This window comes from Linderina pennispora (genome assembly GCF_002104995.1).
Source record: "Linderina pennispora strain ATCC 12442 chromosome Unknown DL89scaffold_6, whole genome shotgun sequence".
Taxonomy (NCBI): Eukaryota; Fungi; Kickxellomycota; class Kickxellomycetes; order Kickxellales; family Kickxellaceae; genus Linderina; species Linderina pennispora.
Genome location: NW_024468254.1, coordinates 262,947 through 289,506, shown reverse-complemented (window position 1 = coordinate 289,506; position 26,560 = coordinate 262,947). Strand labels below are relative to the sequence as shown.

Here is a 26,560-nt window from a genome sequence, read left to right as displayed (position 1 = left end):
GTGAGATTTAACACATACATAGGCACAGAACTACAACACAGCAATGCCAGCATGTATAAAGCTATGTGTATAGGAAATGTTGCCACGGCAGGATATGGAGCTTAATCTGTGCCCACTATCGATTCTGTTGGGTGATCAGCGCATAATCAGGCACGCCGCGTGACAGAGGCGCAGCAAACGCGCCTTCATCAGCGCATCAGCCAAAGGCATTCTTTCCTGGTCTTTCACCAACTCTTTACCAATTCACAAGCATTCAATTGAGCATAGTAATGGCCAATAAGCGCAGAAAGACAGGCAGAATTCCTGACAAAGCAGCCGTGGTAATGGCAACCGAGCCTGACACAGACGAGTGGGGGCCGCCCAGGGATGAAATAGGCGCTACGCTGACACAGGTGCTGCGCCGATCCCAGCGTACACCAAAGAAAGGCACGCCAGTGAAGAAGACCACAGCGAGCATGGCTGCGCCCCGAAGGCAGAAGGCAAGGGTGGTTCGGCCACCGATTCCGCCTGGCGATCAAGTGGGTACCAGGTCGATGGAAAGGCGGCCGAAGCAACCTGAGGTGTTAGACTCTGACATCCGTGGTTCGATTGAGGTCATGGTTGAAAAGGCAAAGCCTGCCGACACCTCAGGGCCGGCAGACTCGCTGGAACCGGACTCTAGACAGAAGGATCTAGCTATTGTAAATTCAGATGTTGAGCAGCAAGGCACTCCGACTCCAGATCAACAGAAGGCGCTGCCGCAGGACACAGAAGCACCAGAACCTGACAGCAGGCACCAGGAGGAAACCGAGACGAGATCCCTGCAAGGCGTAGACGGCGTAGCAGCAATGTTTGATGAAGATGAACCCACTATTTCAGACAGATCCGGCGCTGCTGCGGAAAAGACAGTGGCTGAACACACTACCATTAGTGTCGATGACGACAGCATAGATGCAGAACCACCGAAATCGCCAGCACCCAAGAGCCAAGCGATGACAAATATCAACAATGATACTGATGATCTTGACAATGACGATGTGTTTATGGACCAAGAGAGCGCGCAAAACTACCGGCGACTGATGGCGAAGGAGCGGCGGAAACGGCGAGCATCTCGGCTGGCTCAGAGGACTGCCCAGAATCCAGTGCCGCGCCGCGTAGTCGGCATACCCCAATCCAATATCAGCAGCTTTTCAGAGGAAGACATGCCTGCGGATCCGCTCAATGCACCGAGTAGTCTCAGGAAGACAAGGGCTCGAAGCCAGCGGCTGTTGATTAGCGATTCCGAGGACACTGGTGGCGAGGATCCGAGTGATATTTTGGATTCACAGGCGGTGTTGAGTCGCCGGCTGCGGCCAAAGGGCGAGGCTGCCAACAGGTTTGAGCTGGCGCAGCAGAAGATGCACGAGATCTCGTACGACACTGAGTCTGATGACAATGGCGTCGACAGCATTGGCGAGTTTGAGTCGCAGGAGCGGGTGGCAGTTGATGCGGTTGAGTCAGACTCTGACATCAACACCAAGCGCGTGGCCAGAGCGCTGATTATCCACGATACAAGTGACGAAGAGGATGACTTTGTGTTGGAGCCTGAGGAAGAAGCAGCGCCGGCAGTTCCACCGCAGAACATTGACAAGGTGAACAAGTTCCTGGGCATGTTTGAGTCACGCAGACGAAAGCAGATGCAGAGCAGGCTGCAGCAGTCGACGACCCGACGACAAGCAGGCGCCTGGAGCAGGCCCAAGGCCTCTTTTGGCGCTCTGGGCGAGGAGATCATTGATGACTCTGACGACGATGCTGATCTGGCCGATTTTATTGTTGATGACGACGACGGCGACGACATCAACGCCAACGAGCACGCAGCACGTGTCACGCTGGATGATCGGGTGCGTGATGCAGTTGCGCAGATGCCAGAGGAGTTCAGCCAGCTCGATTTGCCAACATCGTTCAAGACCTATGTCCAATACCTCGTGCACTGGATCTGCAATGGGCGCAAGGCGCCAGGTTTCAGCGACGACGAGTCCCGGTACTTCTTTTTGGGCTATGTCACAGTCAACCGCGCACTGGAGACGCTGGAGCAGAGCCTAGTGTCGAGCACTGCATGGCTGGACAGCTTCCGGGACGACCTCAGCAGCTACCCAAACATCGCTGTGTCCCGGATTGCCGGCGTCCCAGGGTGCGAAGCATGCCATTTCCGCGATAACCGCACCGCGACATTCTGCATAATGTTCTCAGGCACGCCGTACCAGCGGGACATTCTGGTGCCGCCGAACCGGGCAGTGCCTAACGACGGCAGCGTTGTGTCCATCGACTCTGAAGAAGAAGTGGAAGGCCGGCCGGTCGAGTACAATGTCGGCCGAGTGTGCAAGAGCCGGGCGCAGCTGTACCACGAGCTGCACCACTACTTTTACAGCTTGTCGTACATGGTTGAGGCTGATCTGGCACAGCTTGCCATCGGCGATGATCGTGACGCTGAGGAGCTGGTTGTGCTGCTGGAGCAGAGGCGATGCATTGAGAGGCACTACTTTGGGTTCAAGGAGCTACTGGAGCGGTCCAAGCACGGCTTTGCATCATAGCTTTTTTTATTCGGGTTTCCGGTACTCTACGCGCCTGGCGCTCTTGGTCCACTCGGCCAGCTGGTGCACCAGCTCGTCAGACACCTTGCGGCGCAGCGTGACCTCCTGGAAGACCTTTGACCGCTCGGTCTCGACAAATCCGAATGTGGATTCGAAGATGTGGATGCTGGCAGCATTGGAGTCCTTGATGCGCACCACCAGGTCGTCGACCTTGGCGTCGTTGACGGCGTAGTGCATCATCAGCTTCAGGACCTCGGTGGCAATGCCCTTGCCCGTGTACGCTTCCTCGGCGACCATGACCTCGAGCTCGGCCTCGTGCGGGTTGTCGGTGTTGTTGAGGTAGAAGTTGACGTCGCCGATCATGCGCTCGTTGTTGTAGAGGTCGCTGTCTGCCTGCCTGTCAAGGATGATAAAGGTGCATTTGTCGGAGTCGGTGCGCCAGGACTTTTGCATGGCGTATTCCTCCTCGATCGACAGGGGCTCCGAGGCCGTCATCTCCTGCAGATACGGCGACTTCATCCACTCGTGGTAGCGGGGGACGTGGGCGGCCTCGTAGGGCACGAGGATGACCTTGTCGCCGATAATGGCCAGGTGCTCGTTTGCGCGCATTGCTTGGAAACGAAAAATAAAAACTGCTGGATTTTAGCACCAGAGAGAGGAAAAAAATTGGCTGGCGGAAGTGAATCATTTCTGACTTCTTGTTGCGGCTTGAACGGCTCGCCCCCTCCCCAACCAGCAGCAAGGCGAGGAAAAAATCGGCGTGGTTCAGACCGAGGCGACAACGGGCTACGAAGGGCTGGACGAGAGCACCACGTTCTTCTTTCTGCTTCCTTGCTACCAACACTATTTTACCACACCGTTTTTCTCTTTGTCTGGATTCGCTGCCGCCATGCCGACGATTAACATTGACAAGCAAGATTTGTTCGAGTACCTGGGCAACAAGTATAACACGGACCAGTTCCGCGAGTTGTGCTTTGAGTTTGGAATTGAGCTCGAGGAGGACGTAAGTGTTGGCAAATACGCAGACAGGGCATATAGGGAGGGGGGTTTTGCTAACGCAAAAAGCAGCTGCTGTAGACGTCTGAGGAGGGCGAGCTTGCCGAGGGCGAGCGCGCGCAGCTCAAGATCGATATTCCGGCGAACCGCTACGATCTGCTGTGCTTCGAGGGTCTGTCGCGCGCCCTGGGCGTGTTCCTGGGGCAGGAGAAGACGCCCAAGTACACGGTCGTGCCTGTGTCGAAGCCGGCCCGGATCACGGTCGCACCCGAGTGCTCTCAGATCCGGCCGCTGGTGGTGGGTGCGATTCTGCGCAACGTGACATTGACGCAGGAGCGGTACCAGTCGTTCATTGATCTGCAGGACAAGCTGCACAACAACATTTGCCGCAAGCGCACGCTGGTGTCGGTTGGCACGCACGACCTGGACACGGTGGAGGGCCCGTTCACGTACGAGGCCCGTAAGCCGTCAGACATCAAGTTTGTGCCGCTGAACCAGACGGAGGAGATGGACGGGAACCGCGTGATCGAGTTCTACGAGAACGACCTGCACATCCGCAAGTTCCTGCATATCATCCGCGACTCGCCGGTGTTCCCGGTCATCTACGACAAGAACCGCACGGTGATGTCGCTGCCGCCGCTGATCAACAGCCAGCACAGCAAGATCACGCTTGACACGAAGAACGTCTTCATTGAGATCACGGCCACCGACATGACCAAGGTGAATGTGGTGCTAAACATCCTGCTGACCATGTTCAGCGGGTACTGCGAGAAGCCGTTCACGGTGGAGCCCGTCGAGGTCGTGTACCCGGACGGCACGTCGTATGTGTACCCGGATATTTCGGCGCGCACCATGACGACCACGTCCGAGTACCTCAACGGCATTGTTGGGATCGCGCAGTCGGACGACGAGATCGTCGAGCTGCTGAAGAAGATGTCGCTGGAGGCCACGGCCAAGGACGGCGAGATCTCGGTGGAGCTGCCGCCGACGCGGCCGGACATTCTGCAGGAGTGCGATATCGCCGAGGACCTGGGCGTGGCCTTTGGGTACAACAAGATTCCGCGCACGCAGAACAACGCGGCGACCGTGGGCAAGGCGTTCCCGCTCAACAAGCTGTCGGATCTGATCCGCAAGGAGGTGGCGATGGCCGGGTGGACCGAGGCGCTGACGCTCAGCCTGTGCTCGCACGACGAGAACTTCAAGCAGCTCAGGCGCGTGGACAATGGCGACGAGGCGGTGGTGTTGGAGAACCCGAAGACGTTCGAGTACCAGGTGTGCCGCTCGACGCTGCTGCCGGGTCTGCTCAAGACTATTCGCGAGAACAAGAAGCACGCGATTCCGTACAAGCTCTTTGAGGTCTCGGATGTCGTGTTCAAGGACGCGACCCGCGACCGCGGAGCCACCAACCAGCGCCGGCTGTGCGCGCTGTTCTCGAGCCACTCGGCCCAGTTCGAGGTCATCCAGGGTCTGCTGGATACCGTGATGGTGTCGCTGAATGTGCCGCACTCCAAGGAGGGCAAGGGCTACTGGCTGAGCGAGAGCGACCTGCCGACGTACCTGCCGGGACGCTGCGCCGACGTCATGTACCGGAGCGAGGAGGGCAAGGTTGTGAGGCTGGGCGCCATTGGTGTGCTGCATCCCGAGGTGCTGGTGAACTTTGAGCTGGATTACCCGGTGTCAACCTTTGAAATTAACGTTGAAGAGTTCCTCTAAATAAAGTCCATATGGCCGGCCAATATGCCATACGGTTCTTTTTATGAGATAAGTGGGTATTTAGTTGTGCACTTTCTTTAGCTCCCGATCGACGTTGAATGCAGCCGAGATCAGCGCAATGTGCGTGAATGCCTGCGGGAAGTTGCCCAGGTGCTTGCCGGCCTTGTCGATTTCCTCAGAGAACAGCCCGACGTGGTTCCCGTACGTGATCATCTCCTCGACGATGACCTGCGACTTGTACAGCATCGTCTTGTTCGCCGGGCTCGCGCGCGCCAACGCCTCGGCCAGCCAGAACGTGCACAGCGAAAACGCGCCCTCCTCGCCCGACAGCCCGTCGTCGGTCTCGATGGCATTGTATCTGAACACCAGGTTGTTCGCCGACAGCCCGCCCTTGTGCGGCGGCAGCATGATGCGGTTGAGGGTGCTGACAAAGCGCGGGTCGGTGGCCGCGCAAAAGAACACCAGCGGCATGGCCAGCACCGCAGCATCAAGCATCTCCTTGTGCTCGTAGCTCTGCGTGAATATGCGCATCTCCGGATTCCACGCATGCTGCATGATCTCCTCGTAGATTTTGTCGCGCGTCCTGCTCCACAGCGCCTGGTCGGGGCACGGGAAATCGCGCTTGTCCACCAGCCGCAGGCCGCGGTCGACAGCCACCCAGCACTGCACCTTGGAGTACGTGAAGTGCTGGCGCTGGCCGCGCACCTCCCAGATCCCCATGTCGGGCTGGTCGTAGTTGTTGCAGACATAGGTCACCAGAGTGCGCACCTCCACCCAGTCATCGTAGGAAAGCGGATTCGCGTACTTGTTGTACAGGTAGATGGCATCCAGGAGCTCGCCGTAGATGTCCAGCTGGATGTGGTCGGCAGCGCCATTGCCGATACGCACAGGAGCACATTCGCGGTAGCCCTCGAGGTGCGGCAGGATCAGCTCGGGCATCTCGCGGCCGCCGCGCAGCGTGTACATTATCTGCAGGCTCCCGTCGGGGTTCTTCTTTTCGCGGCACAGCATGCTGACAAACTCCATGTATTTCTTGGCCTCGGTGGTCAGGCCCAGGCGCATGAAGGCGTACATGGTGAAGGCTGAGTCGCGCACCCACGTGAACCGGTAGTCCCAGTTCCGTCCCGAGTCGCCAATGGCCTCGGGCAACGAAAAGGACGGTGCTGCCACCACGGCGCCAGTCGGCTCGTACGTCAGCAGCTTCAGCATCAGTGCACTGCGCTCGACGTGCTCGAGCCACCGCCCGCTGTACTTGCACTTGCGGATCCACATTAGCCAGTACATCAGCGTGTCCTCCAGCAGCTCGTCCAGCAGTGGCATCGACAGGGGTGGGTCAATGAAGTCCGTGTTGGGCTCCGGCTGCGTGCGGAAAATGAACGTCACACGCTGACCCTCTTGGAGCCGGAACTTGGCCTGCACGCCCTGGCCCAGCCCGTTTGGGTTATCCACCGGCTGCCAGTCAAAGCCCATGCCGTGGCAGCCGGCGCTGGCGCCCACAACGTACCGCAGGTCCATTGGGTGGACTGCAGTCTGCGCTGCCACATCCTCGGCATTCTCCATATGGTCGTGCTCTGGGTGGGGCAGCTTCTCGGGCGTAAACACCACTGTCTGCGGCCCCACATACGACTCGGACTGGTTGCCGGTCATGTCCCAGTGCAAAAAGATCGACTGGAAGATGCTCTCCTGCGCCTCTGCTGGTCGCTTCGGCGGATTGTCCATCCGGATCACACCAGTATCGTCGATATGCATTTTGTGCTTGGCACGTGCATAGTCGAAGGCCGGAAAGCACTCAGCGCTGAACTCGAGCTCACCGCGGATCACGTCGACCGAGCGGATCAGCCAGGGAAGCATCACGCTGTGGCTGCGCGACCCGGGCTTCGGCCGATGCATGTAGTCGGTGACCTGGCCGACCCCGGCTTCGCTCAGAAACTTGGTCACCAGGACATTGGAGAACGGCAGGTACTGCTGCTTGCTCGACATGTCGGGGGTCGTTGGCGTGATGGAGAAGTGCCCGCCCTTGGTCTTGTCCAGCATCCGGCAGAACACCGACGGACTGTCAAACTCGGGCCAGCAGAGAAAGTCCACTGAGCCGTCGAGGCCCACCAGCGCCGTGGTGTGCATGTTGCCGATGATGCCGTAGTTTTCGATCGGCAGATACCCGTTCAGGGGCTTGCGCATGACCGAGGAGAGCTTGGTCTCATCGTCGAATGAGTCAGAGGAGGAACACCTCATTGATAAGTAAGAAGGGTAGATGCAAAAAAGTGGATGCGAGTAATGCCTTTTCTTTCGCAATGCGAGAAGTGGAAACAAGAGTGCCTGTCTTGGAGGAAGAGGGCAGTCGAGAGCTTTATCAATGCGCAAGAGAGGCTAGGCCAGCTGAATGCACGCATGGATTCTCCGCGACATATGCCTGAGCAGCCCACCACTACACTACAGGACACGCTGGTCACACAAGGTAGCAAGACATTCTGGGCACGGAGCAACAGCAAAAAAATCACGCGACCTCCAAGAGCACATCAAGGGGGGCGGATCAGTTGGGCAGACAAGGCACACTGCAGAAATGCCCTCTTCGAGGCTTGCATTGAGATACAGGCGCTTCCCACGGTTGGCGAACTGAGGGGTGCCAGCTGATCGAAAGCAAGCATAGGTCAATGCGCACCTGCTTGAACAGATCAGCAGGCCTGGGACAGAGATGCTGAAGCGCTGCACCAACAGAGACAATGGTTGCTGGGGTCCCCGAGAGACAAAGGCAGCAGAGAACAAGAGGGGCAGGCAGGATTCCGAGGGAGCGAGACAGGCGATACACAGGGTGGCAGTGCCGCAGCAAAGTCGGGTGAGGGGGCAGAGGGTACCAGACAACCAACGGGGAATAAGGACCAAAAATGGCCGAGGCGGCAGCATTGTAGAACCCCCAGCTAGGTACTCACTAACGCCGTCGATCTTGCTGGGCCCTGCTGGTGGTAGATACATCCTGTTCAAGACCGAAATGGCACGAGACTCGCCCCTGATTGACTTGCACTGATGTTGTATTTTAAAAAAACGCACAAAGAAACACGCAAAAAAGCTACTCATTGTCACTAGCAGACGCCAATAGCGCGCATGACAAGTACATGCGCCAGACCGTAGCGACCTCTTCTCTGGAGACAATCTCCAGACGCCATTTGCCCACAACCAGACAGCGACGGCGGGGCGGGGTGGAGCACACCAGCTGCACGCACGAGCCGCGGGCCGGCGACGAAACCGACAGCTTCGCTGCGCTCTCGACATAATCAAAGGCCTCGGCGGGCTTCTCCATAACCGACATGCCGTCCTGCGCAAAGACCGTCGGCAGCTCCGTGTCCATTGCTGGCAGCGCTGCGCTCAGAAACTCATAGTCGTGCAGGCCGCGCTGGAAGGGATTGCCAGCCAGTCTGATCAAGTAGCCGGCGGCGAAGTGGCAGAATATCTGCTGGTGGACGCGCGGGAACAGGCGCTGGCGCGGCGACACGCGCACGCAAAGAAGGATCAGCCAGCCGGCCAAAAGGAGCGACAGGATCCAGTACAGGTTGATTACGTAGACGCGGGGGTCCTCCAGCGTGTAGCCCGCAGAGTGCGTCAGCATATTGACTATGCCGGTGTAGGTCAGGCCGCCGCCGATTGCCGCCACAGACCAGCCGGTCAGAATGACGCCGTGGCAGGCAGACATGTTGGTAGCACCGAACATATCTGCCAACGTGGCCGGGATGACGCCGACGCCGCCGCCGTAGCAGAGCGTGGCCAGCCAGACCAGCACGACGAACGGCCAGAATGCGAGCCTGGGCATGATCACAATCAGACAGGCGACTATGGAAATCTGCAAAGTGATAATGAACAGGAACGTGCGGCGGCGGCCGAACCAGTCCGATGCCCAGCCGAAGAACAGCCGGCCGAAGGCATTGAATGCACCCTCGATGGTCACCAGAGATGCCACGGGCATTTCGGTCCGGCCATGGAACATGTTGCTGGTCATGCTGGCCATATTCGAGATGATCACGACGCCGAACACCAGGTTCACAAAGAACGCCGCCCACAGGCACCAAAAGTCCGCCGATGACAGGGCGTCGGCCAAGGGGATTACCAGGACGGGGTCGCCGGAGCTCGACCCCACGGTGACTGTTTGCCCGCCAACCGTCGCCGTCTTGCCCTTGATTGTCTGCTGCACGCTGTGCCTTTTGCACCGCACATCTGTCATTGACTGGTTAGCCATGTCGGCCGCCACCCCGGGCAGATTGTAGTTGGGTGGCGGCGGCCGCATAACCAAGGCACATAGGACCATCACAGTGAGGTTGATTATGCCCAGGATAATAAACACGGTCGGGATGCTGAAGCGCTTGATAAGCTGCGTGTTGATGTTGCTGAAGGCCATTGAGCCGCTGCCGAATCCGCTGACTGCCAGCCCGGACGCAAAGCCGCGCGCATTCGGGTACCACTGGATCACAGCGTCAATAGTGGCCACATAGCCTACTCCCAGGCCAATGCCGCCGATGAACCCGTAGCCGAAATACAACATGCCGATATCCTTGCAGAACAGCCCCAGTGCGGCCGTGCAATGCCCGGCGAAAAATAACGCCGCGCCCAGGAGCGCGCACATCTTGGGCGAGTGCGACTCGATCCAGGGCCCAAAGGCTGCGCCTGAGGCGCCCAGCATGCCCAGCGCAATATAGAAGGTTATCTGGGCTCGGTTCGCCTCCGCGTCGCCGTACATGTGCTTGTCTATGGGCTTGTTGAAGATCGACCAGGCGTACAGGGACCCGAGGCAGAACTGGCTGAGCACTGCCAGCGGGATGATCATCCAGGCACGGCACTGCACGCGCCCAAAGAGAATGTACGAGTCGCTGCGGATCTCTCCAGGCGTACGGATGTACTCTGTGTGCGAGTAGTATTGGATTAGCACCTCCCAGAATGTCCGGCATTTGTCTGTCCGCGGCGTTGTGTCAAACACCGCGTCCGATGCGAGTTCATCGATTAGGCGCATTTGGCGTTAGCAAGTAGCTTGAGAAATAGATGCTAGAAATAATAAAAAGTGGTTCATGCAAATGTTACCTGGAGGATCTCTGCGGTTTCGCAGAATTGGTTCGAAACCCGCTCTTCGGCTCCTTGTCTTGTAATAGAACCCCCTCGGTTCATCAGCGACAACAAGGACGGGAGGCAGCAGTGGGCTGAATTCTTGGCCCAGGAAGACCGAATAATGCATGCCACGGGCACCATCCACAAAATATATGTCTGCCTGCAACCTCAATAAGTAAGAACCACAAAACCATGGCCCTATTGTCGGGCAAGGCACCTTGGTGCAACATATGTCCTGTAAGCCACGCACAGCACCTTGTAGCTCGTCAGGGTGGCGCCTCGGGTTATTTCTTTCTTGGACAGTGTTGACATGAGCCGGAGGGGGACAAAGGAGAAGGCGAAATGGGCCCAGCCGTTCCTGACCCAGGACATTCATGAATGGGGGATTTTGTGCGGACTGCAAGGTAAAATAAGCAGGCGCATATGTCGCAAGCTGAGCAGGTATTATATTGGGCAAGCATTGAAATTGCGCTATTGTTGAATGATCCTGGTGAACCCGCAGTGTAAACAAAAAAATCAAAACAGCGACATTTCGACAGTCCCAAGCCCATTTCGGCTGGACATATTGGGCATATCTGTGCTGCATGAAAAAATGGCAACGAAATCGCAAAATATCCTATGTCTGATCATACTGCAGGCTTTATATAATTAGATCAGGCTGGCAGTGGCTCCTGGACAGGGAAAAGGTTTTTCTGGGGAGGTGTTCCCTGTGCATATGCTATCTACGCATTTGCCACACAGTGTCTCTGGCATTATGCTCGGGCTAGCTTCGGATTGTCTAAAAGCTTTTTTTCACATTTTTCCACCATATTGTCAAAATGAAGAAGAGAATGATCTGCCCAATGTGGCCAAATATTTCAAGGAGGCACTTGTATGCATATTGTCAGGGGAGAGAACGAACAGCACAGCTGTTGTTGTCAGGAACATCTCAGGGCAAAAAAAGGGAGGGCAGGCAAACTGTAAATAAAAGGGGCCTCTGTCCATGCCTTCCGGGGCAGCCCGGGCAAGAGAGTTTCTATTTTATTTTTCAAAGGAAAAACAAGGAGCAGCACCCTTTCCCCCTTCCTGTGCTTTTTCTTTATCTACATCACTAATATATCAACACATACATTATCACAAGGGCACGAATAGTAATGAACACGCCAATGTCGCCGACACACGGCTTTCCCTCCACCAACGCACCACTAACGCCCTTGCAAAGGTCGTCGCTGAAGGCGGACCCGCACCCACACGCATTCACAGAAGACGATTTGCACGACATCCACGCAAAGCTGCGGGCACGCGACCCGCCACAGCAAACAGACCTGGACCACGATCTCCTGCGCAGCACGTACTACGGGCGACGCCTCTACCCGACGTTCGACCCGTCACATCTGCACGCCTGCCCGATGCGGTTCATCCGGCAATTCGAATACACGGCGCAGCACAACAACCTGCCGGTGAAGGCATGGGCCAAACGGCTAAACGCCTGTCTGCACGGGGCGGCAGCCGACTGGGCGTTCGACGAGCAGCCGCTGGAAGTCCCGGTGATGGCGTGGGAGAAGCGCAAAAGGCAGTTCCTCGACTGGGCGCTATTGCCGGCGGAGCAGGAGGTGAGGAGGCAGAGGCTGATTAGGTTTTTCCAGACCGAAGGGGATCTTAGCAGCGACTTTGCCAAGGCATTCGAGGAGCATGCGGTGGGGCTGAGGGATTACCGCGAGGACGTGTGGGTCAGGAAATGCGTGGCGAATATGCGGCCGGCGGTGAGGACGGCGCTGGCCGAGATGTTCCCCGAGGCGATGCCGGCCAGATTCAGGGACCTGCGCGACGCATTGTATGCGGCCGACTGGGACCTGTATGAGGTGGCCAGTGCGCCATTAAAGGTCGCCCGGGAGCCAAGCCGCAGCAGCATGTGCTCGGACCTGCGTCTCTCGGGAGCGCTGACGCCCAGCAATATGCGCGTGCGCCGCCAGACCAGCTCGCCAAGCTCGTCGGCCAGCCTGGGCGTGGCCGAACTAATCCGCATGCTGGCAAGGCTCTCGGAAAAGGAGCGCGCCTTGATCATGGTAGCGCTGGAGCGCATGTCGTTTATTGACGAGGCCAGCGAGCAGCGCAGCCGGCATCTGACCACCCCGCGGCCATCGACATCGCCCAGGCAGTCCATTTCCAATCGCCACAACAGCGCCGAAAGTAGCCTAAAGTACGGCGACCTGGAGCTCGCCAGCCCGGGACTGCGTGGCCGCTCGAATGTGTCGCGTGCGGCCACGCAGATTAGGCTGCGGACAAGGCCGATGACGTCGATGGAGTCGCGGCCGAGCCGGGTGGTTGCCAGTAGCCAGGAAAAGATTGCCAGGCAGGTGAGCACCCGGCGCAGCGACTCGGCACTGACGTCGCGGTCGGTTCACGTGGAAGATGAGTTTTGCCGCGAGTCGGCAGACGTAGATATAAAGTCACCGGAATTCACCGTGCTGCAGCAGAATGTCGCGCCCAGTGCGCGGCGCGAACGGTTTCGGTTCATCCGCAAGATTTCTAATATCCTCACGCATCAGTAGCAACAATAAAGCACATGGTTTCTGTGACATCTCCTTGATGGACTGCCAGGCCAGCATTAAGATGATTTTTTTTGGCTTTGGTGGTTCGGCTCTCATCGATCAAGAAATTTTTTTCTACCTTTTCCATCAACATCATCAGCAAAAAAAAAATCAGACCGACTGCCTTTCCTGCTCTTGTATCTTTTCTTTGTGAGCATTATCTTACGCACTATTATTTTACAGCACCAAGCGACCAGAGGCGGCAAGAGTTTGGGACCGGAGCAACATAAGGAAAGCAGTTTTCGCAGCTAAATGCGCGTTTGGATTCGGCGGCTGGGCCACGACATAAGCAGACACACACGCAGTATCCACACCAGCACCACACTTGCCATGAAGTGGAGCATCCAAATCGTCAGCCCCGCCACGCACACGACCTCAGCGACGTCGGTGCTGGTGCATTTCGACAAGGGCCGCTATCTGTTCAACTGCGGCGAGGGCGTGCAGCGGCTGAGCTTCGAGAACAAACTGCGGCTGAGCCGGCTGGGCAACATTTTCCTGACACGCGTCCACTGGGAGGCCATGGGCGGACTGCCCGGCATGCTCCTGACGCTGGCAGACGGCGGCACGCAGAACCTGCGGGTCAGCGGCGGACCCAACCTGGCCCATGCCCTGGCAGCCACCCGGCACTTCATTCTGCGCGGGAATATGGGCGTCAGCGCCAACGAAATGCGGTCGCCCAATGATGTGTTCCAGGACGACAACCTCAAGGTCAGGGCGGTGCATGTATACCCGGCCCACTACACGCCGCGGGCCCAGGAGCTGGCCATTGACGAGTCCAACGACATGCAGATAAGGCACCAGCTGATTGCCCGCGCATTCGGCAAGCCGCAGGCAGAGCAGCAGACGGGCCGCCGCAAAACCCCGCTGGTGCAGCAGAAAAAGGGCTACTATAAGAAATGCTCGGGCGGCGAGATCGAGCAGCGCCTGGCCGACGAGCCGGGGCAGAAGCGCGCGCGGTCGCCGGAGCAGCGCACCCGACATATCTCGGAAACCAGCCTGCCCGCAGCCACGCCCACCGAGGCTGCGCTCTGCTACATCTGCGAGGGCCCTGAGGTGCCAGGCAAATTCGATGTCAAGGCTGCGCAGGCCCTGGGCTTGCGGCCCGGCCCACTGTACGGGCGGCTGCAGCGCGGCGAGACCGTCGAGGGACCGAATGGACCGATCCGCCCGGAGCAGTGCGTCGGCGCGACACGCCCGGGCCGTGTTTTCGCGATCATCGAATGCCCAAGCCCGGCGTACATTGAAAGCGTCACTAATAACCAGCAGCTGCTGGCGTTGCAGGGGAGCGAGCGGCTGCTGGTGGTGGTGCATGCGCTGGGTGCAGGCGTGGCGACGGACGCGCGGTACCGGCAGTGGGCGGGTGGGTTCGCAAAGCACGTGCAGCATATGGTCAGTGCTCCGGAGGTGGTCCCCGATGGCAATCCGTTCCAGCGCCATCTGCGCGTCCAGGCGGCCATGGCGGCGGTGGATCCGCTTGCCTATGTGCTGCCAATGAGCAGCGGGACGGCCGAGCTGCCGCTGGATGCGTTTCTGCAAGGGAAGAATGTCGTGCGGGCGCAGAGCCTGCTGCGGTTCGAGGTCGAGCCGCGTCCGCGCCTGGTCACCGACGATGTGCCGGAGCTGCGCACGCCCGAGGCGATGCTGGCCAGTGCCCAGGCCGGCACCCTGTATGCTGGCGAGCCGAATGACGAGGCGCCCACGACGAGCCCGACAGAAGTGCAGGGCAGGGAGTCAGGCCTGGTGGTGTGTCCGATCGGCACCGGGTCGTCGGTGCCCAGCATCTACCGCAACGTCAGCGCCAATATCCTGGACGTGCCCGGCTACGGCGGCGTGGTGCTGGACTGCGGCGAGTCGACAGTGGCACAGCTCAAGCGGTTCCTGGGCCACCAGCGCCTTAACCCGCACAATCGCCGCATTCCCAAGACCTTTGAGCAGTTCGTGCAGTCGCTGCGCCTGCTGTACATCTCGCACATGCACGCCGACCACCACCTAGGCGCCATCCTGCTCCTGCACGAGTGGGCCAGGCTCTCGGAGCCGTCCAAGCGGCTCACAGTGCTGGCGCCGGCTCGGTTCCATGCCTGGCTCAACGACTTTGCTGGCGTGCAGCCGCTGGGCCTGGAGCGCATTGACTTCATTGACTGCCAGGACGCACGCATTGACGGGCGGTCCTCCGCGGCCCGCGCGCTGCTAGGCCAGGCCAAGGCTGCGCTGGGGCTGACGGAGCTGGCCACGTGCGGCGTGGTCCACTGCCCGTGGGCATACGGCCTGGCCATGACGCACCAGTCGGGCTGGCGGCTGGTGTATTCGGGCGACACGCGGCCATGCAAGAGCCTGGTAGACCTGGGCCGGCGCACGCCGGTGACAGTGCTTTTGCATGAGGCGACGCACTCGGACGATCTGCTGGAGGACGCGATAGCCAAGCGCCACACGACGGTCAGCGAGGCCGTGGCCATGGCTGTAGCCATGCAGGCAGAGAACCTGCTGATGACGCATTTCAGCCAGCGGTGTCTGGCGCTGCCGCGGTGGAGCGCCCCGGCTATCTGCAGTGCCAGTGTGCCGCGGCTCGGCCCGCTGGTGGATGGCCCGGCGCCTGTGGATTACGAGGGGACGCAGGAGCTGCTGGGCAACCTGAACATTGCCTCGGCCTTTGATATGTCAGCCTACGGCCCCGCCGATATCGCCAGATATAGGAAGAATGCCGCGAAGTTGCGTCAGGTCTTGCGTAACGAGATCCGCGCCCTGGCTGCTGAGGAGGCCGAGGATGTCGATGAGGAGGATCCTAAGAGTCCGCCCAAAAAGACGACCGCGAACAAGCTGCAAAAATAGACACTCCATGCACTTTGATCACAAATCACATATGGCTTTTTTTGTTTCCTGTAAAAAAAACACACCCAATGCCCCCGTTCATATTGGCGTCAGCTACCATGCATATAAAGCCCCTATGCAGCCCGCACATGTATTCCAGGGAATTTATACACCTTCTTTCACCCAGAGACAATGCTTGCTGCAATTTCTCCTGCCGTGCGCTTTGCCTTCATCGCCGCCTGCATGCTCATGCTGGCCGACTACATCAACTCAGGCCCCCCGAAAGTCTGCTCCGACATCCACTGCACCTGCCCCTGCCACGACGACCCGCCATCTGATACATGTACATGCCCAATGCACTGCAATTATCGCGAGAACATCTGGCTGCGCGTTAACGAGATCCGCAAATTGGTTCGCCCGCCGCTTACACGCAGCGTATATGTGGCGACTGACTCTCCCGAGCCTGCTGATGCCTGGCAGACCAGAGAGGAACTTGAAAACCGGCACCAGCGCATGCTCGAGACCATCCAGTCCTACGAGAACACCATCGCCAGCCTGCGCAAAGATCTCTACGAGATCCACTCCCAGTACTGCGACCTCTACGACGCCTACATAGACACGAGCCTGCAAGACTAAAACCAAAAAGATTTTATTTAAAAAAACTTTCTAGTCTACTGTGCCTCGTTGATGGTCTTGCGGAACAGCGCAATGACCTCCTCCGGCGCCTTGGCCTTGAAAATAGACGACCCTGCGACAATCACATTGGCGCCGGCCTTGGCCGCCACCGCAATGTTTTCGGGCGCCAGTCCGCCGTCCACCTCAATGTCCAGGTCCGGGAACCGCTTCCGCAGCTTCTCCACCTTCTCCATGCACTCGCCCATAAATGCCTGTCCGCCGAACCCAGGCTCCACCGTCATCACCAGCACCTGGTCCACCAGTCCTGCGTACTCGTATGCATCCTCGATGGATGTCCCAGGCTTGATCGCCAGGCCGGCCTTCATCCCGCGTTCATGCACGCGCTCAATCAATGCCTTGACGTCTTTGGCAACCTCGATGTGGAAGCAGAACAGATCCGCTCCGGCCTCGGCAAAATCATCCACCCACCTCTCCGGCTCAGACACCATCAGGTGGCAGTCCAGGAAGCCCTTGGTGTGCGGCCGCAGGCTCTTGATTATCGGCGCTCCCAGCGTCAGGTTCGGCACAAAATGCCCGTCCATGACATCCATGTGCAGGTAGTCGGCGCCCAGGCTGAGCATGCGCTCGCACTCATCGGCGAGCTTGGCGAAATCGCCAGACAGAAGCGACGGCGCAATCTTGGCAACGACCATTTTTCTAGAGCAAATAAGAGCAGTGGAAAGTTGTAGAAAAAGTAAAAGTGGAAGAGAAGAGAAGGAAAAAAAGCTGTGTGATTCATTGAACCACAAGATTGGCCGATAAAGATCCTGCAAAGATTCACTCATCGCCAGGAGGAGGGGGCGGTGGGGGCGACGCTGGTGGTGGTGGTGGTGGAGGAGGTTGCTCGTCGGCTGGCGGTGGTGGTGGAGGAGGTTGCTCGTCGGCTGGCGGTGGTGGTGGAGCATTAGCTGGAGGCGGCGGTGGAGCATTGGTTGGAGGCGGAGCCTGCTGGTATCCGTTCGCACCATAGTAATAGTCGTACTGCTGCGCGGCCGGCGCCTGGTAATACTGAGCATATCCGCCCTGACTGCCATCCCATTGTGCATTCTGCTGCACCGATCCATATCCTTGGTACGCCGGCTGCCCGTGCGAAGACCGATTGCGAAGCCATGGCGGCGTCGACGGCGGCTGCGGTGGCCGGTAACTCGGCGATAACCGCACCGGCGGTGGTGGACCGGCGGGAAGCGGTGGCGGCGTAGCAGTTCGTGATCCGCTGTCGGGGTTCCGCGTCCACGGCGCCGGCTGCTGCTGGGCGCTGCTGGGCGCGCTCGGCCTGGGCACGTCCTCGCCCAGCTCGGCCATCAGGTTCAGGTACTCCGAGTTGAGCTGCTGGTCGCGCTCTCTGGCCTGCTCCAGCGCCGCCGGGTCATGGCGCTGCGTGCAGTCACGTGCAATATGACCCTTGCCACCGCACACGCGGCAGACAAGACTCACTGTTACGTTTTTCTGCTCCGGGCACTCCCACCGCCGGTGGCCCAGCGCCCCGCAGTTGGTACATGCCTGGCCCTCGTCGTCACGCAGAGTTCCGTTGAGTGCCGCCAGCTCGCGCAGCTGATTGCGCTTCAGGTCGTTGTGGCCTTCGGGTGTCACGCACGCCTTCTGGATGATCTCCTGGACAATCCGCACGCCCTTCCGCACCTTCTCCTCGCTGTCGGCTTGCACCAGGCAATGCAGGTCCTCATCAGCTCCCGGAATATGCATGTCGTCGCGTCGCTTCCCCTCCTTGATCGACCCGCGCCCGCGAATCGAGATCTTGGTGCCCGAGTCACCCTCGATCTTCTTCAGCGTGTTGCCACGCGGGCCAATCAGCAAGCCGATGAAGTTCAGCCCAGGGTTCTCCTCCACCGGAATAAACACCTTCTCTGAGTGCTTCGACTTCTTCTTGTAGTCAGCCGGCGGCCGGTAGCTGGCGTCCCGCCGCAGCTGCTCTTCAACCAGCAGCCCGCGCTCCTCCTCCAGACGCTTGCGGTACCGTGCCTCGCGCGTGTTCGTGCGCTTGCCCTCGGCATTGTATGTTGGCGGCGGCGACGGCGACCGCTGCCCATCCTGGGGTACCACGTCGTTGGTTTTCAGCTTGCGCGTGATTTCGTCGATTCGCACCACTGCCGCGTAGCCCTCTACCTGTTCCTTCGTCATCGCCCCTGCCAGCGCCGTTGCTGCCATTGGCGCCGCCGATTCCACTGCTCCCCACCGGTTACGCCGCCGCCGCTTGCGCTCCCCGCCGTCATCCGCCGCGACCGGCGCTGGTGCCACCGGTACTGGCCCGCTGTCGGCCTTTTTCTGCGGCAGAATCGAGCTGGCCACCAGCTGTGCCCGCTCAATGGCTGCCTGCAGGTCTATTTTGACTGTCTTCTCGCTGCCTTCTGTCACGTCGCGTGCTGCGCCCAGCGGGACGCTATTTGTGCCTGTCGGCCTCCAGCTCATTCTTTTCAAGTAAAGAATTAAAAGTATTTGTGTAATTTGCAAGCAATAAAGGAGAAAAGGCTTGATCACAATCTAGTCGTCCAGATCCACGCTGTATGCGCTGTACATGTCCTTGACCAGCTTTCCCTGGACATCTGCTAGCTTGCCGAACAGAATCTGCCCAGCATCCTTGATGTCGTTGTACCGGTGCAGCCGCTCAATGTGCGCGTCCGTCAGCCCCCGTGCTTTCTCGACTCCAATGCCGTTTGCCAGCAGCGCGTCGCGTTTTTCTTTCTGAGCCCTAAGCTCCTTCTGCAGCACATCGATGGTGTCCCGGAGCTCGCTCTTGCGGTCGCCCTGCGATGCCAGCCCTCTGGTGTCGGCAGCCAGGGGCCTGCGCTTGCCCTTTGTTGGTGAGTCGCTCATGATGAATTGACACCCACTGGCCAGGCGGCATTCTGCCAGCCTGAACAAAAATAGTGCTGGGCTGATTACGCGTGATTATTGGAGAGCCACCATGCGACTCTGGATTTTGGAGCCGAGCCGGCGAAGAAAAATTTTATCTCCCGCATCCGATCCAGAGCCCACTATAAAGCCCGCCTGCCGCCCGGCGGCTATCCGTCGACGCTCCTTGTCTCTGCTTCTCCACCACACATTCATCTACTCTTTAGTGCTTCGCGTACGTATCCGCTCTTGCCTCTGCTGCTTTTTGTCGCACTCCAGAAGGGTGATTATAAAACTGAACACTGAATTTGTCGCAGGAGACTTAATCATCGCTCCTTCGCTTGACAGCTATGTCGACCATTAACCTTTACAGAAATTCCTCTTTTATGACTTTTTATCCTTTGAACCCGCACATGGGTCTGTGCCACCACTGCGTTGTCCACTAAATCGATCCCGTTTATCGCTATAGACTCACGAAAGGTACACCATCGCCCTTCTTCAGGTTGCTCTTTCCCTTGTGAAAGCTACTGCCCTTGCCCTGATGATACTCTTTACCACCTTATTATGAGTCATACGTGATTATACACAAAACATGCATCACCATCTGAGCTCCCCTACCCACACACCCAGTGGATGTGGCCTCGGATCGCAATCAGACTTATTTGCTAAACTTGCTTTTTTGCTTGGAGTTAGGTTATAACCTCTTAGGCACCCGTTCAGGGCTCCGGTGTGGCAGCACGCGGCCGACTTGAGTGGTATGTATTGGAATCCCCTTGTGCTTCCTTTCTTGATTTGAAATGATGACCAAACTTAGTTCAGTTCTGCTACCGATGCAAGCGTGACGATAACTACCATATCTTACCAATATTACCCTGACCCTTCAAATCACGCCCCTCTGTTCTTAACCTACTATACTATGCAATGACACTGGCAACTAAACATCATATGTTTCTCTGCTTTAGGTATCAAGGTAATGTAAAATATTTTTTGTATATTTTTCACGAATAAACCAGAAATTACCCAAACCTCTCAGACCTAATCCATCGGTTGTGCCATCTCCGACTGGCAAATGCTACATGTACTGGATGGGTGTGTGTGGTAGCAGCGTGTTTGCACTTTCGGTGCCTGGTTCCTGAAACACTATCAGGTCTCGTCCACTAGCATTTATTCCCATCATGTTACCCCTTTCTGCAAAAAAAAATGGATATTTACTACCACTGATCAAACCGCAATGGACCTAGCGATATGCCTTCTTGACCAAAAGAGCTTTTACATTCCTGGTGCGGTCCAATCTGACTTGTTTGCGAAGCTGAGCCTGAATAGTCTGCTATACCTTGGACAAGCAACTATCAGACTGACTGGTGACATGCTACATACAAGTTGTCATCATCATCATAGCCCTCATTGAATTGCAAATGGGCGAAATCGAGTCTTAAAACAAGAGCACCTTGGTGGTCAGAACGCTGAATGATCATGCTGAAGGTATGCGAGGACATGTAGGCAAACTATGATTTGGTGATATGAAATGAAATAAACAGCCTCTTGACTCAATACCTTTAAATCGTGGCTGCTCAACAGTCCAGCATCCTGAGAGCGCGGAGTCACTCAATCCGGCACGATGGTGATTTACCAAAGTAATGGTGGATGTGGCCCAGCTACCGTTCGTCGAAGGTGGGCGAGACGACGTGGGGTTCGACCGTCAGGTAATGCGTCGTGACGATGGGACATGTGATTTGGGTCTCGGTCAGATTGGTCTCGTATAGTGAAAACAGCCATTGGAGCAGAGGGCTGGGTGCATTAAGGTCATAGATATCAAACACATCTAGGAATGTGCTGGTGGGTGACATGCTGTGTCACCAAAGTGACGTTTGGGATGTGCTCAGTGAATATCTCCATAGCCATGCGCAGATATTCATTCGGGTGATGTATGTGCACGTCTGAACAATTGCAGCCTGGCTAGCAGGAATCGTCGTCCGAGAGCTTGGGCTTGTTGAACATGCCACCGCCGACAAACTTGATAGACTTGACATCGGTCTAGTTCTTATGCTGGTAGAGTAGTTCATTGAGTAGCTCGACGATAGGAATCAGGCACTTGCATTTGTTGTCCATGATGACGACGATTTTTCTATGGCATCCACCTTCCGTATGTCCTTTCTGGCCCGAACATTACTGTGCCACCTTTTGCGGTGGCCGCCGGTACCGTCGCATGGTCCTGTCATGCGGTGCTCAATAACCAGAGTGTTGACAGAAGAGTCAGGAATCCGCTTGGTCCACCGCGTGCTGAACTTGGAGAGGTTTGTTGCCTGTCTGAGCCGTAGCTATTTTTGAACTGTGGTATCTCATTGCCATTCATTGCATGGGCAAAGATTTTTTCCAGGACGGTGTTTGGAACCTTATCGAAACAAGTAAATATATAGTCAGCTGGAGGTGGCATTTGTGAGCTGAAGAGTAGATAAACTGCCGAGAATAGAGAACGAACGAAACTCCATTGTGGAGGGTAGGCGCTAGTTAGCATATCTTTTTGATATGTGGTACTGTCTGTTGGCAGGATTTCATTGCCATATATTCTCCACTCCCAAGTGCAGCTATTATAGCTATCTTGGGGAAAGTTACAGCCATTGTAGTACATAGTCAGGTTGCATGTCGGCCGCAGGACATGTCACAGGGAAGGTAGGCTGCGGTGGGATGATGGAGTGAAAGAAGCAGCAGCAGCGCCAAAATGCCAGTGCTTCTGGTATGCTTTGCAGGTTTGTGTCCGAAAACTTGACAACGGTTGTGACCTCTTGCTGCAGCCAAGCATATCAACTGGGTACAGTGGATGGGAGTAGACGTCATAATGCTTGCATCCTGCGAGCGCAGGGGGCCGTGATATTCTGACATTCTGTGGTTTTTACTTATTTCTTCCATTGTGTCGAGGAACAGGAGGGAGAAAGAGGGCATAATTACATAGGGGCAGTATATAGAAGCCCAGGAAAAGGGAGCCAGGTGAATGACAGAGCCAGGAAGGACACAGGCTTCTGTCTCTTCGTAGACTTGGTACTCGCAGAGAGGAGCTATGCACTAGGCACGGTGTCCTGTTCACACTCGCCGTTGCGCAAGCGACTCTGATTTGGTTTGTGACGACTGGCATTTGATTTCAAAGTCCTTTCCCTGGAATCTGTTTTAGCTCATAGAGCGTGTTAATCTTTTCTCTCTCTTTGACACTCGCAACCCAGGTACCGGCTCGCAAGACAGCCCTTGGATGAACACAGGGCGGGTAGCATATGCCAGGCTATGCAGCGTTCTGACAGCGCAAGTACACCAGTGTCCAGTTCTATATTATCACCTGCTAAAAATCCCTAGCTGGTCCAAGTGTGGGCAAGGCCACGGAAGCTGCGGGACCAGCTCGCGGCGGACGCGCTCTATCAAATGGCTGCAGCTGTGTCTGTATAGCGAGATGCGCTCCAGCGATGGTATCAGCGATGCGACAACAAGTATTTGCTCGATGACCTGCCAGCCAGTGTAGCCTTTGTAGTGCACCACCCGGAGATTTGACAGTCTCGATAAAACCGGCTGCGCGGACCCTCCAAAGACTCTCTCGATGTCGCTCCGCTGAAGGTGCCGCCCGTTCCTATACTCTTGTCCATTGTTTCCCAAGGCGATATATAGCGTCTTGGTGGAGGCGCATTCCACCAGAGCCCGTATTACAATCCCTTCAAAACAGATGATGTACGTCAAAACATACCAAGGCCACACAGGCATGACATGCACACTGCTTCCACGTCGTATGCCTTGCAAATGCTCAAAAATTTGCTTTTTATATTCGACAAGAAGGTTAAAAACAAACTCTTTAGGCCTCAGTGGCAACAGCAGCGGTAGCGCGGGTGTAGATCAGCTGCGAGTTGTGAGCAGAGATCAGGCGGATGGAACCGCGGGTCTCGAGCTCGCGCAGAGCACGGCGGGCAAGCGAGCCGTTGATGCGCAGACGGTCGACAAGAACCGACGGGGTGATCAGCTTGTAGGCGGGGACCTCCTTCTCCAGCTTGGCGAGGGTGGCAGCGTCGAAGATCACGGCGTTGTTGGCCTTGTCCTGGACCTTACCCTTGGACCACTTCTTCTTGTTCTTCGAACCCGCGGACGACTTAGCAGCAGCAGCCTAAACAAATTAAAAACAGGTGTGGAATTGAGTGGTGCGTTCGGTTGTTGCCATTGCGCGGTTGCTGCTCAGGCAGCGAATTAGGGATTGCTGCGCCTTGTTCATAAACGCGTGGCCGGGGCTGAGAGGGATGCGCTTGCGAATTGTCAGACTTTGGCAACGACGCGAGGATTCACCAGACTGGAATTCATGCGAATTCCCGCCATATTCCAAATTCAAATTGTCTCTTCGTCTCCGAATTTCGTCCCTTGGCCAAAAATAGTCCGGCCATGTCGTCTGGTTTATACCAAAAAGCCAGAGTTGCCTCCCACATGGCGCGCATCCATCATCCCCGGCCCCGCCGAATACATCCATTGCGGCCCGCCGAATCCACGATGGATCTTTACCATTTTTTCAAGTGTGTTTTAAAAAAGCAGAGCTTAATTGAGAAAGGCTGTGCCTCTGTCTCCGCCGAGCGGCGCGTGCTTTGGGCTTCCCCCACCCCACCCCACCCACAAATTGCGAGCCCCACAGATCAGCCTCAGGTCCAGATTACATCTGACTAAATCTATTATCAATAATCACATGATTCTATTAATGGGCAAACGTTGAGGCTGGCGGATGGCCAATCTCGTGGTCCTCCTCGTCGTCAAACTCGTCCTGGTGCGAGCGCTCGAGCACTGCCTTCTGGCGCTCGCGCAGGCTCTCGCTGATGCGCTTGTGGGTGCGCACGGCGACGCGGTCCTCGCGGGCGGCCAACTCCTGGTGCTCCTGGCGCCGCGCGTTCTCGGCCAGCGCCTTGTTCTGGCCGGCTATGATCCAGCGCTGCGAGGACATCTCGACGAGCCGGCTGATGGCGCGCTGGAAGGCAAACACCTCTTCCTCGCCAGCATAGGTGGAGACGGCGGAGAACTTGTCGGCGGACTGGATGGCGTCGGTGGGCGTGGGCAGGGTGGCGGCGCGCGAGCTCTGGAAGTCGCTCATTTCGGCGTGGCCAGTAAAGAGCGTGTAGATGTCGGATTCGGAGCTCATGATCAGCACGCAGTGCGCCTCGTACAGGGCATCAATCAGAGTGATGAACCGGCGGGCCTCGTTGCGGTCCGACATGTGCATGACGGGCACGTCGGTCAGAAACACGGCCTTGTAGTGCTTCGCCAGCTCAATGTAGTCGGCAGCGCTGTGCGCGTCCTTGCACAGCTGCGCAAACGTGAACCGCGCGACACCGTTGGCCGAGGCTGGGACGTTGAGCGTGCGGCCGAGGAAGCGCAGCGGCTGGTTCGTTGCCACCGGGGCACTCTCCGAAGCCAGGCCAAACAGGGCATGCATGACCTTGTTGGTGTCGGCAGTGATCGGCGAAAAGTACACAGACCCGGACTCCTGCGCAATCTTGCGGTAGTCCGTGCCCGAGTCGAGCGAGACCACCTCGCAGCGCTGCTTCAGCAGCTCAATGCACGGCAGGAAGCTCTCGCGCTGGATTCCGTTTTTGTACAGCTCGTCTGGATGCCGGTTCGACGTGGTTACAATTACCACGCCGTTGTGGAACAGCTCCGTGACCAGGCGCCGCAGGACCATCGCGTCGGCAATGTCGGTGACCTGGAACTCGTCGAAACACAGCACGTAGGCGTCGGAGGCCAACTCGCGGGCTATTGTTGGAACTGGGTCGTCTGTGGACTTGTGTGTGCGCTTGAATGTGTTGATGCGCGCATGCACGTCAAGCATGAATGCATGGAAGTGGATCCGCCGCTTCTTTTCTGTCGGAACCGTGTCATAAAACAAGTCCATCGTGGTCGTCTTGCCTGTCCCGACATCGCCATATATGTACAGCCCCCTGGGCGTGCCTTGCGGCATTCCGGTATTTGTGCTGCCCCTTTGGAAAAGCTATGTGTGGAAAATATTAGTCATGTGTTTGCATGTCGCGAACTTTGGGGTGTCGTTCGGCGATGTCCGGAAGCACGCACGAGAGCAGATGTGCGTTTCAGGAACAATACTTGCCAAGGTCTCCTCCTTTTTACATGGCCCGCATGCTTACCTTCCAGAAATACCCCGCAGCCGGCTTTTGCTCGCCCACTGGCGCTGGAGAGTAGCCCAGAAGCTCCTGATAAAGGCGCTCGAGCCTGGAGACTATCGATCGCTGGAAACTGTCGTCAATGAACTGGCCGACCTCGACCATGTGCCTATACTCGCTTACAGGCCCGTGTGTGTTGTCTGCATTATCGTGCTCTACTGAAACAAGCTGTTGTATCAGCAAAGCAGGTTCTCAATAGAAAAAGTTCAGCCGTGCCTACCCCTCCCCAAAATTCTGCGTCAGTGCAGCCACAGCCATCTGTTCCCATGCGCACAAAGGAAGAGGCTGCAATGACCGCTTTCCAGAGCGGATGCACAGCGAGAGAAAAAAGATAGGAGAATAAGAAAAAAACACGAAACTCTCCGATACGTGCCGATCGGCTCGTGGGCTTGAGAGCAGGTCACGTAGAAAAGATGCCAGCAAACACCTACCTTTGACGGCAGCAACAGCGGGCGCTGCTGAGCGGTTTACAGACGAATGTAATTTTCTTGCCGTGAGCAGCGGCCTGTGCGCAGGCAATGCGAGTCGTCTGGGCGCAGTGTCCAGGCACAGCAGATGCCTGGACGTCAGTCTATAGGTGAGCGGCCTGAGCGCGGCTGAGCGGTACATACTGTGTATAAAACTGAAATATGAGAGGGAAAAGGAAAGTAAAAAGCGCAAAACCCAAAAAAGGAGCAGGAGAGAATTCAAAGGTGTCCAGCGAAGGCCTTTAAATATCTTTGGCATTAAACAGCGTGTTTCTGTTTTGGGGGGTGGCTCGGGTGTTTGCACCCCCTCCTGTGGCCAGCAGTGGGGAGGCTGATAAGGTGCTCGCTTAATAGCTGCTGTGTATCTCGCACATGACACGTCAGTGCGACTGCTGGAATATTGCTCACCGTTCTGTGAGAAAATCATTTCACCCGGAGATACCGCTTGTTCGTATGGCCCGTGCTCTCCAATGCGGGGGAGCAAGAATTTTCTTCCCCTCGCGCGTACGCACAGCCCGCATATGGCCTTTATTTGCTGGCAGTTGCAATGCAATATTTTCACACGATCGAAAGGGAAAAAATAGCAAGGCAGCATGGGGGCGGTATTCAGGAGGGTCCGACGCATGAAAGTTCTAGCGAGCGGACTCATCAGGCTAGGAAGCGGAGATGCCTGC

The 26,560-nt window shown here is 57.0% G+C and overlaps 13 protein-coding genes across 13 annotated transcripts; 5 read left to right on the top strand and 8 right to left on the bottom strand.

Moving 5' to 3' along the window:
- Window positions 1-269: 269 nt before the first annotated feature.
- On the top strand, window positions 270-2,549 carry DL89DRAFT_257279 (uncharacterized protein; the record flags this gene model as incomplete). Its single annotated transcript, XM_040885517.1, has 1 exon — window positions 270-2,549. One exon carries the CDS (start codon window positions 270-272, stop codon window positions 2,547-2,549), a length of 2,280 nt encoding a protein of 759 aa, XP_040743626.1.
- A 6-nt stretch (window positions 2,550-2,555) lies between these two features.
- On the bottom strand, window positions 2,556-3,338 carry DL89DRAFT_316225 (N-acetyltransferase 9; the record flags this gene model as incomplete). The annotated part of the gene is made up of 1 exon (XM_040891056.1): window positions 2,556-3,338. The coding sequence occupies exon 1, from the start codon at window positions 3,156-3,158 to the stop codon at window positions 2,556-2,558; it is 603 nt and encodes a 200-aa protein (XP_040743625.1). The 5' UTR covers window positions 3,159-3,338.
- A 100-nt stretch (window positions 3,339-3,438) lies between these two features.
- DL89DRAFT_245966 (beta subunit of phenylalanyl-tRNA synthetase) lies at window positions 3,439-5,258 on the top strand (the record flags this gene model as incomplete). The annotated part of the gene is made up of 2 exons (XM_040885100.1): window positions 3,439-3,558; window positions 3,636-5,258. The coding sequence occupies 2 exons, from the start codon at window positions 3,439-3,441 to the stop codon at window positions 5,256-5,258; spliced, it is 1,743 nt and encodes a 580-aa protein (XP_040743624.1).
- A 60-nt stretch (window positions 5,259-5,318) lies between these two features.
- DL89DRAFT_245964 (glycoside hydrolase family 15 protein) lies at window positions 5,319-7,436 on the bottom strand (the record flags this gene model as incomplete). Its single annotated transcript, XM_040885099.1, has 2 exons — window positions 5,319-6,829; window positions 6,989-7,436. 2 exons carry the CDS (start codon window positions 7,434-7,436, stop codon window positions 5,319-5,321), a joined length of 1,959 nt encoding a protein of 652 aa, XP_040743623.1.
- Window positions 7,437-8,277: 841 nt separating this feature from the next.
- DL89DRAFT_267223 (MFS general substrate transporter) lies at window positions 8,278-10,436 on the bottom strand. The gene has a single exon (XM_040887406.1). It carries the CDS (start codon window positions 10,249-10,251, stop codon window positions 8,323-8,325), a length of 1,929 nt encoding a protein of 642 aa, XP_040743622.1. The 5' UTR covers window positions 10,252-10,436; the 3' UTR covers window positions 8,278-8,322.
- Window positions 10,437-11,352: 916 nt separating this feature from the next.
- DL89DRAFT_267222 (uncharacterized protein) lies at window positions 11,353-13,010 on the top strand. The gene has a single exon (XM_040887405.1). It carries the CDS (start codon window positions 11,489-11,491, stop codon window positions 12,872-12,874), a length of 1,386 nt encoding a protein of 461 aa, XP_040743621.1. The 5' UTR covers window positions 11,353-11,488; the 3' UTR covers window positions 12,875-13,010.
- A 42-nt stretch (window positions 13,011-13,052) lies between these two features.
- On the top strand, window positions 13,053-15,814 carry DL89DRAFT_267221 (tRNase Z). The gene has a single exon (XM_040887404.1). The coding sequence runs from the start codon at window positions 13,244-13,246 to the stop codon at window positions 15,737-15,739; it is 2,496 nt and encodes an 831-aa protein (XP_040743620.1). The 5' UTR covers window positions 13,053-13,243; the 3' UTR covers window positions 15,740-15,814.
- Window positions 15,815-15,909: 95 nt separating this feature from the next.
- DL89DRAFT_283601 (uncharacterized protein) lies at window positions 15,910-16,354 on the top strand (the record flags this gene model as incomplete). Its single annotated transcript, XM_040889744.1, has 1 exon — window positions 15,910-16,354. A coding segment is annotated over one exon (445 nt), but the record flags the coding sequence as incomplete, so codon positions are not given.
- Window positions 16,355-16,389: 35 nt separating this feature from the next.
- DL89DRAFT_223284 (Ribulose-phosphate 3-epimerase) lies at window positions 16,390-17,046 on the bottom strand (the record flags this gene model as incomplete). The annotated part of the gene is made up of 1 exon (XM_040884633.1): window positions 16,390-17,046. One exon carries the CDS (start codon window positions 17,044-17,046, stop codon window positions 16,390-16,392), a length of 657 nt encoding a protein of 218 aa, XP_040743618.1.
- A 631-nt stretch (window positions 17,047-17,677) lies between these two features.
- DL89DRAFT_223265 (eukaryotic type KH-domain (KH-domain type I)) lies at window positions 17,678-18,556 on the bottom strand (the record flags this gene model as incomplete). The annotated part of the gene is made up of 1 exon (XM_040884631.1): window positions 17,678-18,556. A coding segment is annotated over one exon (879 nt), but the record flags the coding sequence as incomplete, so codon positions are not given.
- Window positions 18,557-18,889: 333 nt separating this feature from the next.
- DL89DRAFT_292660 (uncharacterized protein) lies at window positions 18,890-19,222 on the bottom strand (the record flags this gene model as incomplete). Its single annotated transcript, XM_040890329.1, has 1 exon — window positions 18,890-19,222. The coding sequence occupies one exon, from the start codon at window positions 19,220-19,222 to the stop codon at window positions 18,890-18,892; it is 333 nt and encodes a 110-aa protein (XP_040743616.1).
- A 3,847-nt stretch (window positions 19,223-23,069) lies between these two features.
- On the bottom strand, window positions 23,070-23,333 carry DL89DRAFT_222769 (putative ribosomal protein S25; the record flags this gene model as incomplete). The annotated part of the gene is made up of 1 exon (XM_040884601.1): window positions 23,070-23,333. A coding segment is annotated over one exon (264 nt), but the record flags the coding sequence as incomplete, so codon positions are not given.
- A 573-nt stretch (window positions 23,334-23,906) lies between these two features.
- Window positions 23,907-26,089, bottom strand: DL89DRAFT_267218 (uncharacterized protein). Its single transcript, XM_040887403.1, has 3 exons — window positions 25,851-26,089; window positions 25,384-25,574; window positions 23,907-25,232 (listed from the first exon to the last, which is right to left on the bottom strand). Exons 1-3 carry the CDS (start codon window positions 26,026-26,028, stop codon window positions 23,949-23,951), a joined length of 1,653 nt encoding a protein of 550 aa, XP_040743614.1. The 5' UTR covers window positions 26,029-26,089; the 3' UTR covers window positions 23,907-23,948.
- Window positions 26,090-26,560: the final 471 nt, after the last annotated feature.